Genomic DNA, 21630 nt, shown 5'->3' with positions numbered 1-21630 from the left:
TTACCCATAACAGCTTTCTGGTCAGCACACAGTTAAACTGTAACATCGCCCACTTGGGCCATAGGGAAACATGGACATTACCTGGTACATCTGTTTTCCTCTCAGCTATAACTGACAGCAACTGATATTTTACTGACAGCAACTGATATATTTCAGATCTGACAAAATATTGTCAGAACTGGAAGGGATTATTGTCAGAAGAAAATGGTGAGCTTCTGAGAGGAACTAATGGCAAGGTAACTATGCAATGTTCATTTGAAGTTACCTCATGTGTTTATTTTAAATATTTTTACTCAGTACAGGTTCTCTTTAAGGTGAAGATGATAGGATTTGGGTTGCGGGTGAATATGTGGTAACTGAATGGAGAGGCTATGTGCCATTGTGAGCAGTCCCACAGTGTGACGCTCACACGGTTCCCAAGAAAACCGTGTGTGCGCCATTTACGTCACAAACGCAAACGTTTCATTGCAAGCAACCAAAATGACATTTTATTTATTTTTTATTCTTTTTTTTTTTATTCTTTTTTTTTTTTCCCCCTACTCCCTGGCTCTGCCAGCAATCACTGATAGCTTTAAATTACAAAACTTTTTTCACTTAAGTGTGAAATCTGTTCCCAAGCATCCCTGGGAAGTTTACAGGTTCATCCATCAGATAAAGTCAGATATGGGCTTGACATAAATTGTAAAACCCAAGCTTCTGGGAGAATGGTGTCTGTGTTTTTGACACCTTCGTCCACAGCAGCCAAAAGGCACTACCTCAGAGTGCCCTACATGAAAAGAGCCAACCACCAGGCGGTCCTGCTAGCTTCCTGCAGAAGAAAACAGCTGGCCGTTTCACTGACCTAGGAAACCTTCTTGTGAACTCACAAATATGAAATCAATCTTTTTGTCATAAAAATGACTTTCCAGACTGGGGTTGGCCGTTAGAACCCTCTTATTATGAAATTCGGAACAAACCACACGATTGGATGTTTCCGAATTCACGGTAAGCCCTGCCAAAGCAAAGATTTTGGGGTAACAGTTCGCTCCAGACCCCTTAAGTTTGATATTGTTTTTGAAAAATTCTGAACAACCTGAAAATGTTATTAGATTTAACATAACCTGTACGGTTTTGGAGATAGAATACCTATCATGATTCAGATATATTCCTGTCTCCATGAGAAGGGGCTGGCTCATCTCAGGTTCCAAAGAGGTGTGTGATCCCCGCTCTAACTCCTCCTTGCTGAAGTGAGGGGTATAACTTAACTGGGCCCAGGTTGTCCACAGTCCTTCATCTGAAATCTTTGTCTAATAACATCCGACAGCTAGCTGGACACTGGCAAAATCCCTTGGATTATTTCTCACAAAGGCATGGCAATCGCCATCTTGGACTTTCCGCCAAAGACTTGCGATTGCAGAATGGACTACCAATAATGGTATTTGAACTGTCTTTTAAAGGGAAGGTTCAGGGAGTTTAAAAAAAATAAAAATCCATATCCACTTACCTGGGGCTTCCTCCAGCCCGTGGCAGGCAGGAGGTGCCCTCGCCACCGCTCCAGAGGCTCCCGGTCGTTTCCGGTGCCCGACCTTGCCAGGCCCGGCTGCCAGGTCGGGTTCTTTGTACAGTTAGCTAGCTGACTTGGGGGTTGATTTACTTTGTAGGATGAGATCCCTGTACTTTAGCCCTGTAGGCTGCCTGTCAAGTGACAGACAGCCTATCGGGCCAATGAAAGTGCAGTGATCTCGTCCTATAAAGTCGCCTGTCCCTGACAGGGTCCAGCGTGGGACAATTGGAGTGGCCGTTAGTTTTGGGGTAGCGCAAGTAAGTTGGTAGTGCATCCTACAGCAGTAGCGTGCCTACTTTGAAAATGTTATCTGCGCTGTCACACTAAAGCTGCGCTGCATGAGCAGTGTAGCTTAGTGAATCAACCCCTACTGATTTGTCTGTGAGCCAGATGTAGCCATCAAAAGAGCCACATCTGGCTCCCGAGCCATAGGTTCCCTACCCCTGCCATAAACAGAGCTTGTGTTATGTATACGGTTGGTGGTGTATGCTGCCTCTGTTTCATGTATGTACCTCTAATGCTTCTTTCCATTTCTTGTCAGAGTCGGGCGCAGACCGCCACAGAGCTGCTACAGGAACTCAATGAAGACGTCACAGGGAATTACGTTGCTGAGGTTTGTAAGTCACACAGCCTGACTCCAGGCACCACATCAGTTTTCAGAAGGAGCTGCAGATCTTTAGAGATAATAGTGAAGCTTCTAAAACTCTGTGCGTACAAACGGAGCATATATGCTAAAAAAAAAATTCAATCTAAATTGTCTTTTGGTATAGCCTAAAATGTGGCAGATGATCACTCATGTCTGCATGATTTCAGGAGAGGTCAGAAACTGGCTCTCTGGAAGTGGCTGTTTCTTGTCATCCCCTCTCAGATGACTGTGACTTTGTTGTCACCTCTATAAGGGTCCTTTTACACTTCAAGTGTAACTCAGCAATTCCTCTTTGTTCTAAAAGATTATTTACAGCATAAGACCTACTACCACAAAATAAATTGTAGCAGAACAGCATTCAAACAGTTAAACACAGCACCTTAAAGTGGATCCGAGATGAACTTTTACTCCTTGCATAATTGTTTTCCTTACATATAGTTTATAGGGCATTCCTCAAGCCAAATACTTGTTTTGTTTTAATACCCTAATTTCCTATAAACTAAACAAGCCACACCCACAGCTTCTCCAGAGTGCCTTGGCGCTTGCAAGGGATTGTGGGATTTCAGTCTGGGCAGGTGAAAAAGGTGTTACTAGCTATAGATTTCAGAGGCAGAGTTTTCACAATCTGAGAGCTGCAGTGCAGATACAGATCAGTTGCCTGTGTAATGGAGGAGATAAGAGTGGAGTTTTCGCAGAATATGCAGGTTAGCATGCCTAGATACAGATAAGCTTGCCTGTGTGTGTAATTGTGTAATAGTGACAAGCAGAAAACATGTCTGCTCCCATTGTATCACAGGAAAAAATATTAATATACTGTTGAAGCTGTTTGAAGATAGATTTGCTGTGTAAACTATCTAAACTTTAGATAAGATATATAGACAAGTCACTTGTTATATTTAGTTTTTCATCTCGGATCCGCTTTAAGTGAATAAGCTTCTTGCTTCAGTGGGCAGTTTCTGCCTGCATTAGCTGAGGTGATGACATTACCTTTTGTTTACATTCCTTTGTCTGATACATTTAGTAAACATTAGAAAAGTGCTGAAACTGAGTTCAGAAGCAGAAAGAGGTGAGAAGTGATAGCCAGATAGATTTTAATATATAAATACAGCAGCTATGCAATAAAATGCAATGGCAGCTTTCAGAGCAGATAATCTGTACTTTGGGAATTTATAATTTGTAGACACACCAATATGCAAATATGATTACTGTATGGTTAATAACACCCTTAAGCCCCTTTTACACTATATCTGTTGCTGTCCGTTGTAACTTAAAGGTGCAGTCCAGTGTCCATGTTTTCCTATGGCCTTTTTCATACTATATTCCTGAAAAATTGAAACTTTTTCACAGTGCATTGCTATGGAGGGAAAAAAACACATTAAAGGCAACGCATGAAAAGCATTGTGTAAAAGAGTTCTAAGGCTCGTTTCCACTTGAGCTGGACTCCAACAGCTAACAGGAGTGGACAGTATAGTTTCTGCTCTGATTGGCTGTTTGTGGTTGATTAGGAGCCTGGGGCAAATGCATCCACCATAGGATCTATGGGAAAAACATCTCGCCAATACTTACTCAGCCTTGTGTTAACATTTATGCATAAGTTATATTACACATTATTTAAATGTATTTATTTTTTCTTTTGCAGCACCCAGACCAGCTTCTAGACCATGATCCCTCTTTCTTCACCAAGTTCAGTTTGGTTATAGCCACTCGGTTACCAGAGAGGTAAGTGCGAGATTTATAGGCTGTCAAATACCTTTAAACAGAACCTAGCTGACATCAATTAGTAGTGTAAGGAGCTCCCGTATAGTAATAGTGTCAGGTCCTAAGAAATGAATGTCATGCCCTAGCTTATGGACAGTTAGTGTCAGGCCCTAGCTCCTATAAAATAATAGTGTCAGGTCCTAAGAAATGATTGTCATGCCCCAGGCTTATGGACAGTTAGTGTCAGGCCCTAGCTCCTATAAAATAATAGTGTCAGGTCCTAAGAAATGATTGTCATGCCCTAGCTTATGGACAGTTAGTGTCAGGTCCTAGCTCCTATAAAATAATAGTGTCAGGTCCTAAGAAATGATTGTCATGCCCTAGCTTATGGACAGTTAGTGTCAGGCCCTAGCTCCTATAAAATAATAGTGTCAGGTCCTAAGAAATGATTGTCATGCCCTAGCTTATGGACAGTTAGTGTCAGGTCCTAGCTCCTATAAAATAATAGTGTCAGGTCCTAAGAAATGATTGTCATGCCCTAGCTTATGGACAGTTAGTGTCAGGCCCTAGCTCCTATAAAATAATAGTGTCAGGTCCTAGCTCCCACAAGCCAAATGGCGTAATGTACTAGCTCCTTGTCAGGATGCTACTGGTGTGGTGAAGGTAAATGCTGCTAAACTGTTACTAAACCACTGTGTGCAGAAAAAGAGCTCTGGGGCAGTAGTGCTGAACTAGTGAGAACTATTCCAAGCACAGGGATATTTGGAAAATTACAGGACCACTTTAAAACACCTTTTTATCAACATTCTATGAGAATTACTCTAATTATTTTGTGCCCCTGTTCTTCATTTTCAGCACATTGCTCCGTTTGGCTGAAGCACTGTGGGACTCCAATATCCCTTTTCTGATCTGTCGAGCATACGGCTTTGTGGGCTATATGCGAATCGTTGTTAAGGAACATATGGGTAAGATGTTTCTGCCTCCATTTTTTTTGTGTGTTTAAGTTTGTTAATGAGTTCTTGAAGGAAGGGAAAACGGAAGACAAACAGCATGAAGGCCTCACACATGTTCTGACCCATAACTGCATTTGATGACATCCTGGGACTGCCAAACACTCCGCCCACCATGGAAGCATGCTGCTACAGATTTAGCATATGACCATGTACATAAAGATGTTTTTCTTTCTTGCTTGGAGTTGCATTTTCTAAATACAGTAATCTTTCAAATGTTCAAGGTGCCTGAGGATACAGGGAGGTTGTTGCCAATCTTTCCTGCTAATGGGCCCCTTAAAGGGACACTTAAAGCGGAATGAAACCCAGCAATTCTTTGCTTTAAAACATTAGTTACAGCATATTATGTACTACCAGCATTTTTTTTTTACTAGATCAGCATTCAAAGGGTTAAACACAGGACAGAAAATCCCAATGCCTGGAAAGCTAGATGCATCCCAACTAGAGATAATGTTATCTTGTGTTTAACCTCTTGAGGACTACAGTGCTAAACCCCCCTAGTGACCAGGCCATTTTTAGTAAATTGTGCCACTGCAGCTTTAAGGCTAAGCTGCAGGGCCGCACAACACAGCACACAAGTGATCCCCCTCCCCCCACCAACAGAGCTCTCTGTTGGTGGGGTCTGATCGGCCCCAGATTGTTTTTTTTTTTTTAAACAAATATTTTCGTTACTGTTTTTTATTAAAAACAGTATGTTTCTTTAAATATATTCCCTCTCTCCCTCCCCACAGCCAGCCAATTATGGCGATCGGCTGTCATAGGCTTATGCACAAAAGCAAATATGATAACCGTATGGCTTATACAAGTAGGAAAACCTGTTTTTATTGAATATTATGTCGGGTTGTGTACCGCTGGGCATAAAATCAAAAATCAATTCTTTATTTTTATCTGGTAAACAAGTAATAAGGATGCTAATCAGGCAATCCAAAAGTTAAAATCTCTATTACTATTACTATTCTATTACTTTTCTTGTTGATAAATTATCATTCCCCAGTTTACCTGACTCTTATTTGGTACACAGAAAATTTGGTACACAAAATAGAAGTTGCAGGGCATGCTGGGTTGTCTTTTTTTTGCTTCTCTACTTCCCCCCCAGACTTAACTAATGCAGCCTGATTGGCTAAATCCTCTTTCCCTCCTGTTTTCCCCTCCCACACCTCTGTTCCTCTCTGATTAGCCAAAATTTCTCAGGCTGAAACAATGCACTTTCTATAGTGAAGGGCAGGTAAATCAGGTAGAGGAGACTAAGGGCGGATATTACATCACAACTGGCTTCAAGATAGCCACAATAAATATGGAAACTGTCTAGAATAGGATTCTCTACTTTTCCTTTATAAAATTCACAGGAATCATAACGTGGACAGTACAATACATATGTTATGTAAGTAGAGCAAGTATTTATCTACTTATATATTTGTTTCTTTTTCCCTGAGATAGTATGGCTGAAAGCTCCTCTTTAAGTGTCACTTTAAATAGAGCAGATCAGGTAGTGGCATTCAAGTTGTTTTTCAGTGTTCTTGGAGGGTTCAGTCTGGACCTTGTGGCTGTCAGTGCGCCATGATTATGTAAGCCAAACCACAGCACTTGCTACAAAGCCGGCTATTAAAACCCGAGATCAGGCCTGTAGTTTTTTTTAGTACACCAAAGATGTTTGTCGCGCCCAGGATCATTAGGGAGCATTGCCCAAAGACTCCTTACTGCTTTACTTACTGGCTTGAGCTGGGATTTGAATCCTGGTGAAAGGCTCAAACCTTCATCAAAGGCAACAGCTGTAACCAGTACACTATCCAGCTGCCCAAAAAGTGCACAATACAAATTGTGAAAATAAGAAGGTCAAAGAACTGTGAATACAATACCAAGGTTGTTAGACGGGTAACAATGAGTGTGCCCATACAATACTCAAATTTCCGCACGGGGGGGAGGGGGGGGGCGGCTATACCTGGCAGACAGTGGCTGCGGGGCTAGGGCGATTTCCAATAGATTTCAGCATGAATCTGTGTGTGGACGATAGATCAGTCTCTAATCAGACATGAGCAGAGAAGGATCTATCTGTTGGCAGACCGAAAAATGTATGGCCACCTTAAAAGGACACCTGAAGTGAGAGTCATATGGAGGCTGCCATATTTATTTCCTTTTAAGCAATACCAATGACCTGGCTATGCTGCTGATCCTCTGTCGCTTTTACTTTTAGCCACAGACCCTGAACAAGCATGCAGCAGATCAGGTGTTTCTGACATTATTGTCAGATCTGACGAGATTAGCTGCATGCTTATTTCAGGTGTTAATCAGACACTACAGGGGCCAAATAGATCAGCAGGGCTGCCAGGCAACTGGTACAGTTCAAAAGGAAATAATTATAGCATCCTCCATATTCTTATCAATTCAGTTGTCCTCTAAGTCCAACTAGTATACCAATATCAGTATTTTTACTATATGACATATAATATTCATCAGCTAAACATTCATGCAATATTGAACAATAAAATGACAAAACAAACAGGCTTGTGTTTTTAAAATGCATTTTGTGAGTGATTTATTTATATTATAAAAAATGTTAAATATAAAAAATAAACAATTTCTGTATTAGTACTTATTTCCTGGTTTGAAGTGCTTACTTCCTGTTCCAATGCTAGATGCAGTTTGGTTAGACTGAATAGCACTCTGTGTCCAAACTTTTCCCTATCCCATCATCGCTCATTGGAGGTAGTCAGAAGCTGGGAAGGGACACCAGCCAGTCATTCACTCTGAGCACAGAGCTGATCCTGCTCACTTATTCCATGTGTGCCACAGGAGATAGTGATGGGTCGTTCGCGAACGAGTCGGCTCTAAGAGCCGGCTCTTTGCTGCGAACGACAAGAGCCGGTTCTCAGTTTTGAAAGAGCCGATGCCTCAGCCGCCCCACACAGCTCTGATTTGCTCTGTAATAAAGGGCGCTGAGGCATGCTGGGAGATGTAGTCCTCCTCTTGCAGATTGTAGGAGTGTATGGGGCGGAGCAAAGCAGTAGCAGGAGGGATTGCACCAGTCAGAGAAGCAGTCTGGAGTTGTCATGGAGACAGGGGTGGGGCTTTTGCTCCGATTCTGAGTGGTGTCTAGTGATATTTAATGAAGAGCCGATTCAGAGCCGGCTCTTTAATGGGAGCCGATTCAGAAGAGCCGATTCTCCGAGAAGAGCCGGAATTCCCATCACTAACAGGAGAGAGCAGAGGGAGGAAGCTGGGTGAGGTCAGGTGATTGGTCCGTGCAGAGGAAGGTGCTCCCAATCACCTGACAGCTCTGTACCTTGCGCACAGATCATGTGACTGTCTTTACCAAATGGAAGTTCTCTGGAATAGCTGCAATTATCTGGTACAGTGATCTAGAGCCTTAACTTGTTCACTTCAACAGCTCACTACTGCTGTGATTACATTTTAAAACAGGATTTTTAGCTGCAGTAGCTGGTTTTCATACACAAATCATCGAATTTTGTCTCCCTAATTACTGAGCTGTCAGAGGGTATATTTAGTTCTGTACACGGAGGTGAGCTTTAAACCTTTTTTTGATCTTTCCAGTAATAGAATCTCACCCAGATAATGCCCTGGAGGATCTGAGGTTGGATCAGCCTTTCTCTGAGCTCCAAGAACATCTGCAGCAGTTTAACCTGGACTCCATGGAGAGAAAGGTAGGCTGCTGCAATGCTGTATGTTACTGTGATGAAAAACCTAGACCGAGATGGTTAGGCTTGTCGTACCTGAGACATACTTGTTCCACTTCAGCACAAGGTCAGCAATGTGCAGCAATCGCTTTCACCTCAAGTTACTTTAATCACTTAATGACAAGCTGACGTATAAAAACGTCCTGCTAGAGCCTCTTAATGGCTCCAGGACGTTTTTATAAGTCAGACAGTGCTGCTGCCGCTGTGCGCGTGCATGTTTGAATGCACGTGCATTCTCGTGCACGTGCACATGAAAATAGTGGAAAAAAAACACCAAAGAAAAAATACACCTTTATTTCCAAATACTATATTGTCACCATACTTTGTACTAAGGACATAATTAAAGTGTTGTGATAACCAGGACAAATAGGCAGATAAAATGTGTGGGTTTTATGTACAGTAGCAGTGTTTATATTAAAACTATAGGGGATGACATTTTTTTTTCTTTGTTTTTCCCTTTAAAATGCATAGAAAATTAAAGTAATTACTGAAAACAAATTTTAACCCCAAAAAGCCCAATTGGTGGTGAAAAAAACAAGATATAGATCTTTTCATTGTGATTAAGCTATTGGCAAATGAATGTGATGAGCACTGAAAGGTGAAAATCACTCTTGTCCGTTAGGGTAAAAACACTTTTAGGGTGAAGTGGTTACGGACACACCCGAGCAAATAATAAAAAAAAAAATCCACTTACCTGGGGCTTCCTCCAGCCCCTGCCAGCCGTTCGGTGCCCTCGCTGCAGCTACGCTCACCGCAGGGTCCTGCGCTGTACAGTCCAGATGACGTCAGCGCGACCAGTGAACAGCACGCTGGAGCGCAGAGGAAGCTGACGCGGAAGCCGACCTGGCAAGATCGGCTTCTCCACCGAAGGGGCCCAGGAGCCACTGGAGCTGCGGCGAAGGCACAGGATAGCTGCCAGGTGCTAGAAGAAGCCACAGGTGAGTGGATTTTTTATTCGCTCAGACCTTCCATTTAAAGGGGCACTATGGCGAAAATGATGCGGTTCCATTATCCCCACCATCAGTTATTTAATAGGGACAGCTTACATTTTCATAGGGCTTATGTTAAAAAAAGAAAATACCTCCTAACACCAATTGTTCTCTTCTACACAGCTGAGCGTCATTTAATCAGCTCTTCCTGACAGAGATGTGACGGGTTGGCTGTTCCCTGCTCTCTGCTAATTGCTATCAGCCTTCCTTCTCTCACTGCCACAGCTGATTTATAACTACACACTACAGAGCCATGTTGTTGCAGGCTTCTCACATAAAGCTCCAATTTCCACTGACCCAGCGAGGGGAAAAAAATATGATAATTACATTGCTGATCAGTTAAAGGGAACCAGAGAGGAAGCACCCTTGTGTATTTTACCATGTATATCAGTAAGAACATTAGAGAAAACACTTACCATGCTGTCTGTTTCGTCCTCACTGCTAAAAGTGTCTGTTGTCAGCAGTCACAAGAATCCCAGACTGAGCAATTAAATCTGGCTTTGCTGGGAATGATTATTGCTGAGTCATTATAGCAAAGCCACAAGGGGGCAGGCTTGGGCTTGAAATAACACCACAGAAGACAGATTTAGCTATAATCTTTCTGTAGCAAAGATAGACGGAGCAGCCTGACTTCTCAGTCGGGGGTTCTTATCAGAGGTGTTAACAGTCAGATTACACAGAGAACAATGAAACAAAGGGCAGATTAGGTGTTTACTGTCATGTTCCCACTGATTTATAAGGTAAAATACAAGAGGGTGCTTCATCTCTGGTTCTCTTTAACTGTTGTCTCTTTATTGAAACTGGTTATTAGTAGATCACATTGCATATGTTTTATTTTATTTTCTGGTCCAGTGGAGATTTGCATGTTATGATAATTTTCTGCTCGATGGTCGTTAGGACAGCAGCTCTGATAGCTGTCTATACAAAAATCCCTATTGTAATATATGTTATATTGGTGTTTGCAGTTGGCCTAGTGTACGCAGTCCTTTCATTTCAGTTCACCTGTTTGTCCTCAAGGTGAGGTTACCCTCAGCTTGACCCCAGTTTCCCATTCACTAGTATGGCGGAGATATGAGCAGAAGTCAAGCTGAATGTAAACGACAAGTGACCTAAATTCCTAGGCTTGTGGAAGCATGATTTAATTCTCTGTTCTCACATCAGCCAGACCATGTGCTGCCAGTGGGAGTGGACAGTGTAGTGTTCGCTCTTATGGTCTACTGCGGTCTGGCTGGAGCCCAGGGCAGATATGTTACCACCATAGGCTATATGAGGAACGCATCTATACTTCCGGGATTATCGCGGACTACACAGAAGTGCACCCCGCTTACCGCAACAGATCTCATGGATCCGTTGCAAAGTGACAAGTGTGAAGAGCTATTTATAAAATAGGAGTTGTTCACCATCCGTTTAGCAATGAGCGGAGAATGGACAAAAAAAGTCTGCTCTTAGCTCAAGTGGGAACACAGCCTAAGGCTTAATTTAGGCTCTGTTCCCACTTGTCTTCTAGGGAAGGTGCGCTCCCCACAGCCTTTATGGGGGAACACATCCGCCTGGCCTGGGATTGTCCCAGACTGCACAGAAACGCGGTACTCTTACTGCACCGGAACCCGCGGAAAACAGTCTGTTCTCCGCTCTAGTTGGAACATACCCTAATATATAGATATGTACGTTTCTGTCCCAGTCCTGTCCTATCCTGTCAGTTTTGTATCCATTTCCTATCAGTTTTACCTGACGGGATTGGAACTGAACGCCTTTTATGTGTTACCACACCCATAGAAAACTGATACAAAACTGACAGGACCGGAAAGGAAATGTACATTTTATGTGTCAACCAAGCTATAGAAAACTCATACAAAACTGACGGGACTGCATGTGACAAGACTGGCAGATTTATGTGTGAACCATAAAAAACTCATACAAAACTGATGCCAATTGTCAAAAAACAACTGGACACCTTTTATGTGTGAATTAAGCCGAACTGCGCTGAAGTGCTTCATGGAATTGTACTTTGCCAAGCTATAAATCCAAACTTACTTCTGTCAACATGACACGGCTTCTTCTTGTGTTTAGGATCACTCTCACACGCCATGGATTGTAATCGTGGCCAAGTGTTTGGAGAAGTGGCGTAAAGAGGTTCGTATTTATCACTTTAAAGCCCCCTTTTCTACTATTTATTGGTATTATAAAGCGCCAACATATTGCACATATTACTAAAACATTTGCCTCATTCTTCAGAGAATACATATAGCCCAACGTACTTTCATTTCTTTATCTGCAGCCGCTATGCTGTCACTGGACTAACACTGCTGCTGATTGGTCACTCACCACCTCTCTCATTCAGATGTACAGAGGTGGGAGTGGCTGAGCTGTCACTTAATTCCCTTCCCATTGAGGTGTGTAGAGGACTGAGGATAGCTATCCTCCCTCCTCTGTACATCTCAACGGTAAGAGGACTGAATAACATCTTGGCCATCCTCCCTCCTGGACACATCTCCTTACTATTGAGATGTATGGAGTATGGTGATAGCTAAGCTGTTACTCAGTCCCCTTCCCATTGAGATGTATAGAGGAGGGGGGATATGTAAAGGTGGCCACTAATGATCAGGGCTGTGGAGTCGGAGTCAGGGCAATTTTGGGTGCCTGGAGTCGAGTCGGGGAAAAATGCACGGACTCCGACTCCTAATGAATTTAAACTGTAATTAAAATAGAAAATATGATAAAATGTTCTATTTCTCAGATAATAGTCATCATAAATAATTTATATATACAGTAATAGCTGTGCTTAGTCCACAAAAATGCAGTCCCCGTATTTTTAAAGTCAGATATACATATTTTATTTTGAGTATACAGTATATATACTAAATAACATCTATGCTGTAAGTATAAAGCCTGATGTGTATCTGTGTCACTAATAGAGATGGTCAACGAGATAATTCTGCATTGATGCTGATTTATGCAAATGTATGCACTCCCTTTGCTCATGAAATCAAATTATTTGATATGTTGTTAAAATTTGGTTTGGTGGCTACGAATTAAATGGTACCTGCGACGGATGAAAAGAAAAGTTTTATACATACCTGGGGCTTCCTCCAGCCCCCTTGAAGCTAATCAGTCCCTCTCTGTCCACCTCCACCACCCGGGTCTTCTGCTATGAGTCCTGGTAATTCAGCCAGTCAGCGCAGTCCGGCCGCATGCTGCTTCCACAGCCAGGAGCATTCTGCACCTACGCAATAGTGCTGCGCAGGTGTAGTACGCTCCCGGCGGTGGAGTGTGTGCATGCACACTACTCCAGACTGGCTCAAGTACCTGGACTCATAGCAGAAGATCCAGGTGGTGGAGGAGGACAGCGAGGGACTGATTAGCCTGAAGGGGGCTGGAGGAAGCCCCAGGTATGTATAAAACTTTAATTTCATCTGTCCCAGGTTTACTTTATTACACAGTAGTACTATACTCTACATATGCACTCCCCACAGAGCTGCAGGGAATCCAATGAGAATGTTGTGCACATTGAACACAGAGGTGTTGTCTATCGCCCATAAACCTGGTTCAGATTGTGCATGAAGAATGTGCAATAGAGGAAGAATCCCCTCATTCTCCTGCAGAGTACCTGCACATTATTCTTACATGTACCAACAGTCACATTGCCTAGGGCCTGATCCATGTTTAGATTGTACATGAAGAATGTGTAATAGAGGAAGAATCTCCTTATTCCCCTGCAGAGTACCTGCACATCACTCTTACATGTACCCACAGTCACTGATAGATGTTCTTTGTTCCGGCCTGTACCTTTTACAAGTAATCTTACCAAGGACTAGTTTTAGTCTATGACTAAAGGGAATAAATATGGCAGTCTCCATATCCTTCTCACTTCAGTTGTCTTTTAAAATTCCTAAGCGTTGGCAGTTAAGAGACGAATTTCGTGTTACATTCTTTCAATCAACAAGATAGTAATATGCAAATTAGAGGAGTCGGTGGATTTTTGTACCGACTCCACAGCCCTGCTAATGATACAATTTATAGATTAGGAATGATTCTTCATACAAACAATCATAAATGATCGTTTGGGACCACGAATGTACAAAAATCCCCTAACCAGTCGGATCAGATTGATGGGATTGAACTAAAATTTGGATCGATTTCATTGATCTGATCGGATTGATTAGGAGATGTTTGTCAAACGATCGTTCATACGAAGAATCGTTCCTAATCCATCGTTCAGCAAATTGTAATATTACTGAACCCGAGAACCCCCCCCCCCGCCGCACTATAGCCCCCGAGTTTAGCCACATGATTTGTTGCCAACTCAGCGGTGAACACAGGGAGAGGAATTCCCTGTTCAAAATGCCCAGCAGGGGCGTTCCTGCAGGGTTTCCTGAGCTGCCATTGGGCAGCTCTCTCTCTGGCCGCACCCCCTGCTACTCCCCCGCCTCCCTGCACGCTATGAGAGACACACAGTCTCTCAGTGCTGCGTCATGACCCAGAGGTCACAAATGTGAAAGCGGGCCAAAGCGGCCCACGGGAGCGGCGTTTTTTGCGGCTACCTGATCTACTCAGCCCCGTGGATCAGGTAGCCTATTACTTTTTCATTTTTTGAGCCCACCTCAGGCTCTCTTTAAGGTTATACTGGCAGACCATCTCCAATCATGTGCTTGCTGCACAAGCCTGCTGTGTTCAGTACTGCCTAAGGTTATTTAGGGCTGTTTTTAAGGTAGTCTCCCGCTGCTTGGTTGCTATATACATCTTGAACTCCTTACTCCTAGAATGCAGGACAGATCCCCAAGACTTACAAAGAAAAAGAAGCTTTCCGAGAGTTAATCAGACAAGGTAAGCGGTTGTTTTTTATTGCACCTTGTTATACTGTGAAGGGACTTACTTGTTGGAAACTGGTTCATCACTCACATGTACATGTCAGACAGCCAGCACTGCAGGATGGTAAAATACATGTGGCCATAAAAACAATGGGCTTGATTCATTAAGTTGCACTGCTAAAGCCGCAAACCTTAATGTGAAAGAGCGGCCGCTAATGCATGCCTTACATAGCCGCGCTCGCTGCCATGTAAGGAGCATGCCTTAGTGTGCCTTCCTATACACAGTAACTATGTATAGGAAGGCATGCTCCTAACATAGCAGCGAGCGCTGCTATGTAAGGCATGCATTAGCGGCCGCTCCTTCACATTAAGGTGTGCTGCTTAACAGTGCAGCTTAATCAATCAAGCCCAATGCCTGTATATTTTAAGTACCATCACTGCGGATAGGCTAACTTTTTGTCCCCCAAATTTTGTCTGTAAAGTGGCTGGGGATATATTGGGGGTGATGTGTGCTGTGGCCTCCGTATACAGAGTGCACCATGGAGCGTGCTGCAGAAGATATGAAGAAGAGCTGCCTGTCCTCGCTCTGGCTTGCTTCCTCTAGTGCTCCCGTCAGCTTTCTGAACTGGCCACTAGAGCTCCAGGCTCACACCGGTCACATGACAGTGAACCCGTACCTGCATTAGCCAGTTCAGAAGCTGCACAGGACACTAGAGGAAGAAAGCTGGAGAGAGGACAGGTAGCTATATCATCTGCAGCACACTCCACAGTTCACTCTGCACCTGCTGGAATGCTACATTGTGCACTCTGCATGGGGGGCATTGGCAGCGCATTGGGAGGTCAGATAATTGTAGGGTCATATCTTTTGGACTGTTTTTAGGACAAAAATGTGTGTGTGTTGGGGGGGGGGGGGGGTATGCGCAGGAGGGCTTATCTGTGTGTGTATATATGGTATTTTAACAAACTTCAGTACACTGGCATACCTTTTGGATTCTCTGGTCTCTACTATAATCTATCTGCACAAGGTTTGTATGTTCTCCCTGTGTCTGTGTGGGCTTCCTCCGGGCACACAGGTTTTCTCCCACATCTCAAAAACATGCAGATAAGTCAACTGACCCCCGATATTGTCCCTAGACTATGATGGACATGTGACTATAGTAGGGATCAGAGGGTGAGCCATTCTGAGGGACAGTTACTGACAAGACTTTGTACTGCACACAGCACTTCGGAAGCTGTGAGCACTATATAAATCATGGGCGTAGCAATCGCCATAGCAACCATAGCGTTGCTATGGGGCCCGCCAGAGTCCTACGTCACAGGGGGCCCGCAGCAGTGTTGCCAACGGGCCCTTCTGAGCAGGAGGAGAGCAGCGCAGTGGGCAGCGGCGGAGAAGGGGGGCCATCCCACCCCCCCTTCCCTCACCTTAGGGCTCTCCCTCCGGAACTAAGTGCTGTGCGGCGTTTGGCAGAGGGGCGGAACTTACCTCCGTCTCGCTCCAGCACCGGAAGTTCTGATCTGGTGCCGCTGCTCTGGTCTGGACAAATCATCCCGCGCTGCAACGAGACGCAGGTAAGTTCCGCCCGCTGCTAGCCACCCGCACAGCACTTACTTCTGGAGAGGAGAGTGAGGGAGGGAGAGCCCTAAGGTGCGGGAAGGAGGGGGGAGATGGCCCCACTGTGCCCATAGCTCTCCATCTTCTCTGCGCTGCTCCCCTCCTGCTGGGGGACACACCTGGCTACCTATTCTGGGGATATATACACCTGCCTACATATACTGGGGACATATACACCTGACTACATATACTGGGCACATATACCCCTGACTACATATACTGGGGACATATACCCCTGACATATACTGGGGACATATACCCCTGACTACATATACTGGGGACATATACCTCTGACTACATATACTGGGGACATTATACCCCTGACATATACTGGGGACATATACCTCTGGCTACATATACTGGGCACATATACCCCTGACATATACTGGGGACATATACCTCTGGCTACAAATACTGGGCATATATACCCCTGGCTACATATACAGGGCACATATACTCCTGACTACATATACTGGGCACATATACTCTTGGATACATATACTGGGCACATATACCCCTGACTACATATACTGGGGACATATACCTCTGGCTACATATACTGGGCACATATACCTCTGGCTACATATACTGGGCACATATACCTCTGGCTACATATACTGGGCACATATACGTCTGGCTACATATACTGGGCACATATACCCCTGGCTACATATACTGGGCATATATACCCCCGGCTACATATACTGGGCATATATACCCCTGGCTACATATACTGGGCATATATACCTCTGGCTACATATACTGGGCATATATACCCCTGGCTACATATACTGGGCATATATACCCCTGGCTACATATACTGGGCACATATACCTCTGACTACATATACTGGGCACATTATACCCCTGACATATACTGGGGACATATACCTCTGGCTACATGTACTGGGCATATATACCTCTGGCTACATATACTGGGCATATATACCTCTGGCTACATATACTGGGCATATATACCTCTGGCTACATATACTGGGCATATATACCTCTGGCTACATATACTGGGCATATATACCTCTGGCTACATATACTGGGCATATATACCTCTGGCTACATATACTGGGCATATATACCTCTGGCTACATATACTGGGCATATATACCTCTGGCTACATATACTGGGCATATATACCTCTGGCTACATATACTGGGCATATATACCTCTGGCTACATATACTGGGCATATATACCTCTGGCTACATATACTGGGCATATATACCTCTGGCTACATATACTGGGCATATATACCCTTGCCTACATATACTGGGCACATATACCCCTGCCTACATATACTGGGCACATATACCCCTGCCTACATATACTGGGCACATATACCCCAGCCTACATATACTATTATTATTATTTATTGTATTTATAAAGCGCCAACATTTTACGCAGCGCTGGACAATAAATAGGGATACATATATTGCAACAAGGGGTGACAGACAGAGAGGTAGCAAACGGTTATACAACCTAGCACAAGGTTATACATACAATCAGGGTATAAAATGCGGTTCACAGAGACCCGGCAAAACAAGTATGAGTTAGTCCCATGAGAAGGGTGTAATTGCCAGGGTAGTAAAATTAAGGAGGACACACTAAGGGAGGGGGGAGGCCCTGCCAAGGCTTACAATCTAAAGGGAGGGGGGGGGACACATAAGGTAGGACTGTGGAAAGGGTGATTGACAGAGAGTTAGAGTGTGGTAGATGTAGGAATGGCTATTTTAAAGAAATGTGTTTTGAGGGCTTGCTTGAAGGTGTTGAAGAATGGAAGGGAGTTCCATAGGGTGAGGGCAGCTCTTGAGAAGTCCTGTAAGCGTGCATGGGAATGAGTAATGCGTGGGGAGGTCCGGCGGAGATCATTGGAGGACTGGAGGGGACGGGCAGGTATATATCTGTTGACGAGCTCAGAAATGTAGGTTGGGCAGGTCTTGTGCACAGATTTGTAGGTAAGGCACAAAACCTTAAAACTGATCCTGAAGCTGACAGGGAGCCAGTGTAGGGCTTCTCAGAGGGGAGAAGTGGAAGCATAGTAGTGGGAAAGTCTGAGTCTAGCTGCTGCATTCATGACTGATTGAAGGGGTTCAATGCATTTTAAGGGGAGGCCAGATAGTACGGCATTGCAGTAGTCAAGGCGGGAGATGAAGAGGGCATGGATGAGAAGCTTGGTAGTGTCTGGGGTCAGAAAGGGGCGGATTATGGCGATGTTTGGAAGGTGGAAGTTGCAGGTTCTGGTAACATTTTGGATATGTTGGCTGAAGGAGAGGGCAGAGTCTAGGGTGATGCCCAATTACCAGTTACACAATGACAATAAAGTGAATTGAATTGAATAGGGTGGATGGTAGTGCTGTTGATAGTGAAGTGAATATCTGGGAGGGGTGGTGCAGAGCGGGGCGGGAAAATTATGAGTTCAGGAAAATTATGGGTTTCCTTGGAAGAAAGATCTTTGGCAGCACCGTTGTGGTATATCCTACCTAATAATTGGCAAGTGTCCCTGCATCCTGTCCGTGTGTCAGTGCTTTTGCGCTACTGCGGATGTCAAGCACTGACAGCCGTTGGGACAGGACGCAGTGCGAGCGGGCTGGCGGCCGAGTGCATGCGCGCATGCGGTGATGACAGACCTAGAGCCCATTTTCAAATGGGCTTAGGTCACTAGTTTGGCATATAAGTAGTGTCATTCGGTATGTTTGGCATATAAGCAGTGTCACAAAGGGCACCACAGAGCTGTTCTTAGTACACTGTGCTTTATAGAATTCCTATACCAGCTGCTTTGCTTTGGATAGTAAAGTATTAGGTAGAGTTGGGTATGAAGGACCGACCACAGGGTTGCTTACAGAGATCCCAAGGCGTCACAAAGCTATAAAAGTAAATACTTACCTAAAGATGCTCAGCGGATTGTTTAGAAACAGTGTTATCAGTCTGCCGACAGACTACACACGCTCTACTGTCGCTGGAACGCCCGCCCAGCGGGAGGGTCTGACGGACCCATCGTTCCTTATAGTAGTGCGTGTGTACGCACCTTAAGGAAAGGGAAACCCCTGTATCCTAATGAGGCTTTTACACTGTTCTCTGGCCTTCCGCCAATGCCTGGAACCCCCTGTAACATTGGCTGCACTCATTCAAGCATGGCGACGCCTGTTCAGTAGCATGGAGCAATTTGTGCAAGAGAAGCTCCAGCTCATGCAGTACGGTCACGCTCGTGCCTGAAGAGAAGCAAGGCCCTGATGTTCTTACTGACAAGCAGGGCTAGTTCTAGACTTTTTGCTGCCTGAGACAAACTTGTGAGGATGCCCCCCCCCCACCCCCGCCCCTTCCTGAATTTGAATGATTGCACAGGTGCAGGGAGCCCCCCCCCCCCCAAAAAAAACAACCCTCAGTATAGGTAGGTAGCCAGGTACAGTTGCCTCCAGTATTGGTAGCTGGGTACAGTTGCCCCCAGTATTGGTAGCTGGGTACAGTTGCCCCCAGTATTGGTAGCTGGGTACAGTTGCCCCCAGTATAGGTTGGCCAGACACACTCTTCACTTCCTGTTTCTACCTGGTGCTGCCCCCAGACTTCTGCAGTCTGAGGAAGTCGCCTCTTTTGGCATCATGGGTGGACCGAGTCTGCTGACAAGCCCTTGTCAATAATCTTCAGGGGGTCTGCACTTGGCAATGGGCGACTCGAAGGATGGCGTGGGAAGCCTCTGTGGGATCTTTCCCTGTACTTAGGTAAGTATTTACTCTTTGACGCCTCAGGTCCACCTTAAAGTAGTAATGAATTAAATAGAGGAGAGAGAAAGGAGAAGGCTGAGGAACTGGGGACAAGTAACCTAGGCTTATTCAAGCTAGTCACAGAGCTCATCCTTAAATAACATAATATCCTGCCCTGACACAGACTTTTGTCTGTATTTAGAGGTTTAAATCACATTTACATTCCACGAGGGTTATTTCCGCCTCAGTTCCTTCTGAAGCTGTCTCTGTTTCCTGGTAAATTCAGAACATGTGAAGCCACTTCTGGTGTCCAAATTAGATCTCTGAAAAATGACAAACTATTATGGGTTTCACCTAATCATTTCCCTCTAAGTGGGAAAATAATTGTATAACGCTCAGAAAATAGCGCTACCGTCAGACTAACTGCTGTTTACTAACTAAATTTAACCCAACAGATTCAATGCTAAGCACATGCTCCTCACAATCAAAGCCTAGAACTTTGGCAAATTCAGTTTCCATAAGAATAGGTTCCTTCCCTAACTGGTTTACATTTTATTATCCAGAAGGCAAAGATTGAAATGCATGTAATAAAATTTTGTGTAATGTAATCGTGTGTTAAAAATTTCTTAAAAATGGACTCCAGCTAGTTCAGGCTCACGAGGGATGAGTTTTGCCCTTTGGTTGGAATAATAATAATAAGTGGACCTCTAGACAGAAGAATCTGACACTAAATGCACTTTTATTATGTCTATAAATGCTCAATAATAGGAAATAAGGACATAGGCCACAGGCTCAGCAAGAAAAAGCTCAGCTATCGGGTTAAAAGGAACCCACAGCTGCAGAGGGTGCGGGGCCTCTTCAGGTGCGGGGCCTAGGCCGATTGCCCCACTTGCCACCCCCCAAAGGCCGGCTGTGGACATATGGAGGCTGCCATATTTATACCCTTTTACATATACCCCTGCCTACATATACTGGGGACATATCTTGGACTTTGCAAAGGCTTTCGACACTGTTCCCCACAAAAGTCTGGTGCAAAAGTTGAGGATGCAAGGACTGGGGAAGAGTCTGTGTTCATGGATAGGGAACTGGCTAATGGACAGAAAACAAGGAGTTGTGGTCAATGGATCGTACTCAAAATGGGAGACTGTTAGCAGTGGGGTCCCACAGGGGTCTGTTCTGGGTCCAGTGCTCTTCAATTTATTTATTAATGACCTAGTAGATGCAGTAGTGAGCAATGTTGCTATTTTTGCAGATGATACAAAATTGTGCAGAATCATCAACTCTCAGGAAGATAGTGTCATATTGCAACAGGATCTGGATAGGATGGCTATATGGGCACATACATGGCAGATGAAATTCAATGTTGACAAATGTAAAGTCATGCATTTTGGACGTACTAATGGTCTAGCACCATTCAAAATAAATGGGATACAGTTGGGGACATCAAACTTGGAGAAGGACTTAGGAGTACTCATTGACAACAAGTTAAATAATCGTACTCAATGCCAAGCCGCTGTAGCTAAAGCTAACAAAATTTTGGGATGCATTAAAAGGGAAATAAAAACTCGAGATGCTAGCATAATATTGCCCCTGTTTAACGCTTTAGTAAGGCCACATCTGGAATATGGAATTCAGTTCTGGGCACCACATTACAAAAAAGATATTGCAGTTTTAGAGCAGGTGCAGAGACGAGCAACAAAATTGATACGTGGGATGGAAGGTCTCACTTATCAAGAAAGGTTAGATAAACTGGGTTTATTTAGTCTAGAGAAAAGACGCCTTAGAGGGGATCTAATTAACATGTATAAATACATCAGAGGGCAATATAATAGCTTGGCGGATGAGCTTTTTGTCCCTAGGCCTTCTCAAAGGACTAGAGGACATGATCTGCGCATGGAGGAAAAATGTTTTAGCCATTTAT

At 44.2% G+C, this 21630-nt stretch overlaps 1 protein-coding gene across 1 annotated transcript in view; it reads left to right on the top strand.

The window, feature by feature from the left end:
- NAE1 (NEDD8 activating enzyme E1 subunit 1) overlaps positions 1 to 21630 on the top strand; it is a 67919-nt gene that overhangs the window by 9263 nt on the left and 37026 nt on the right. Inside the window, exons 5-10 of the mRNA XM_068261825.1 lie at positions 2085 to 2156; positions 3829 to 3908; positions 4743 to 4852; positions 8447 to 8556; positions 11649 to 11711; positions 14339 to 14402. Of these exons, the coding sequence (XP_068117926.1) occupies positions 2085 to 2156; positions 3829 to 3908; positions 4743 to 4852; positions 8447 to 8556; positions 11649 to 11711; positions 14339 to 14402 (499 nt within the window). The remainder of the gene's footprint in view (positions 1 to 2084; positions 2157 to 3828; positions 3909 to 4742; positions 4853 to 8446; positions 8557 to 11648; positions 11712 to 14338; positions 14403 to 21630) is intronic.

Source organism: Hyperolius riggenbachi, chromosome 11 (assembly GCF_040937935.1).
Source record: "Hyperolius riggenbachi isolate aHypRig1 chromosome 11, aHypRig1.pri, whole genome shotgun sequence".
NCBI lineage: Eukaryota > Metazoa > Chordata > Amphibia > Anura > Hyperoliidae > Hyperolius > Hyperolius riggenbachi.
This window is presented reverse-complemented; position numbering and strand designations above follow the sequence as displayed.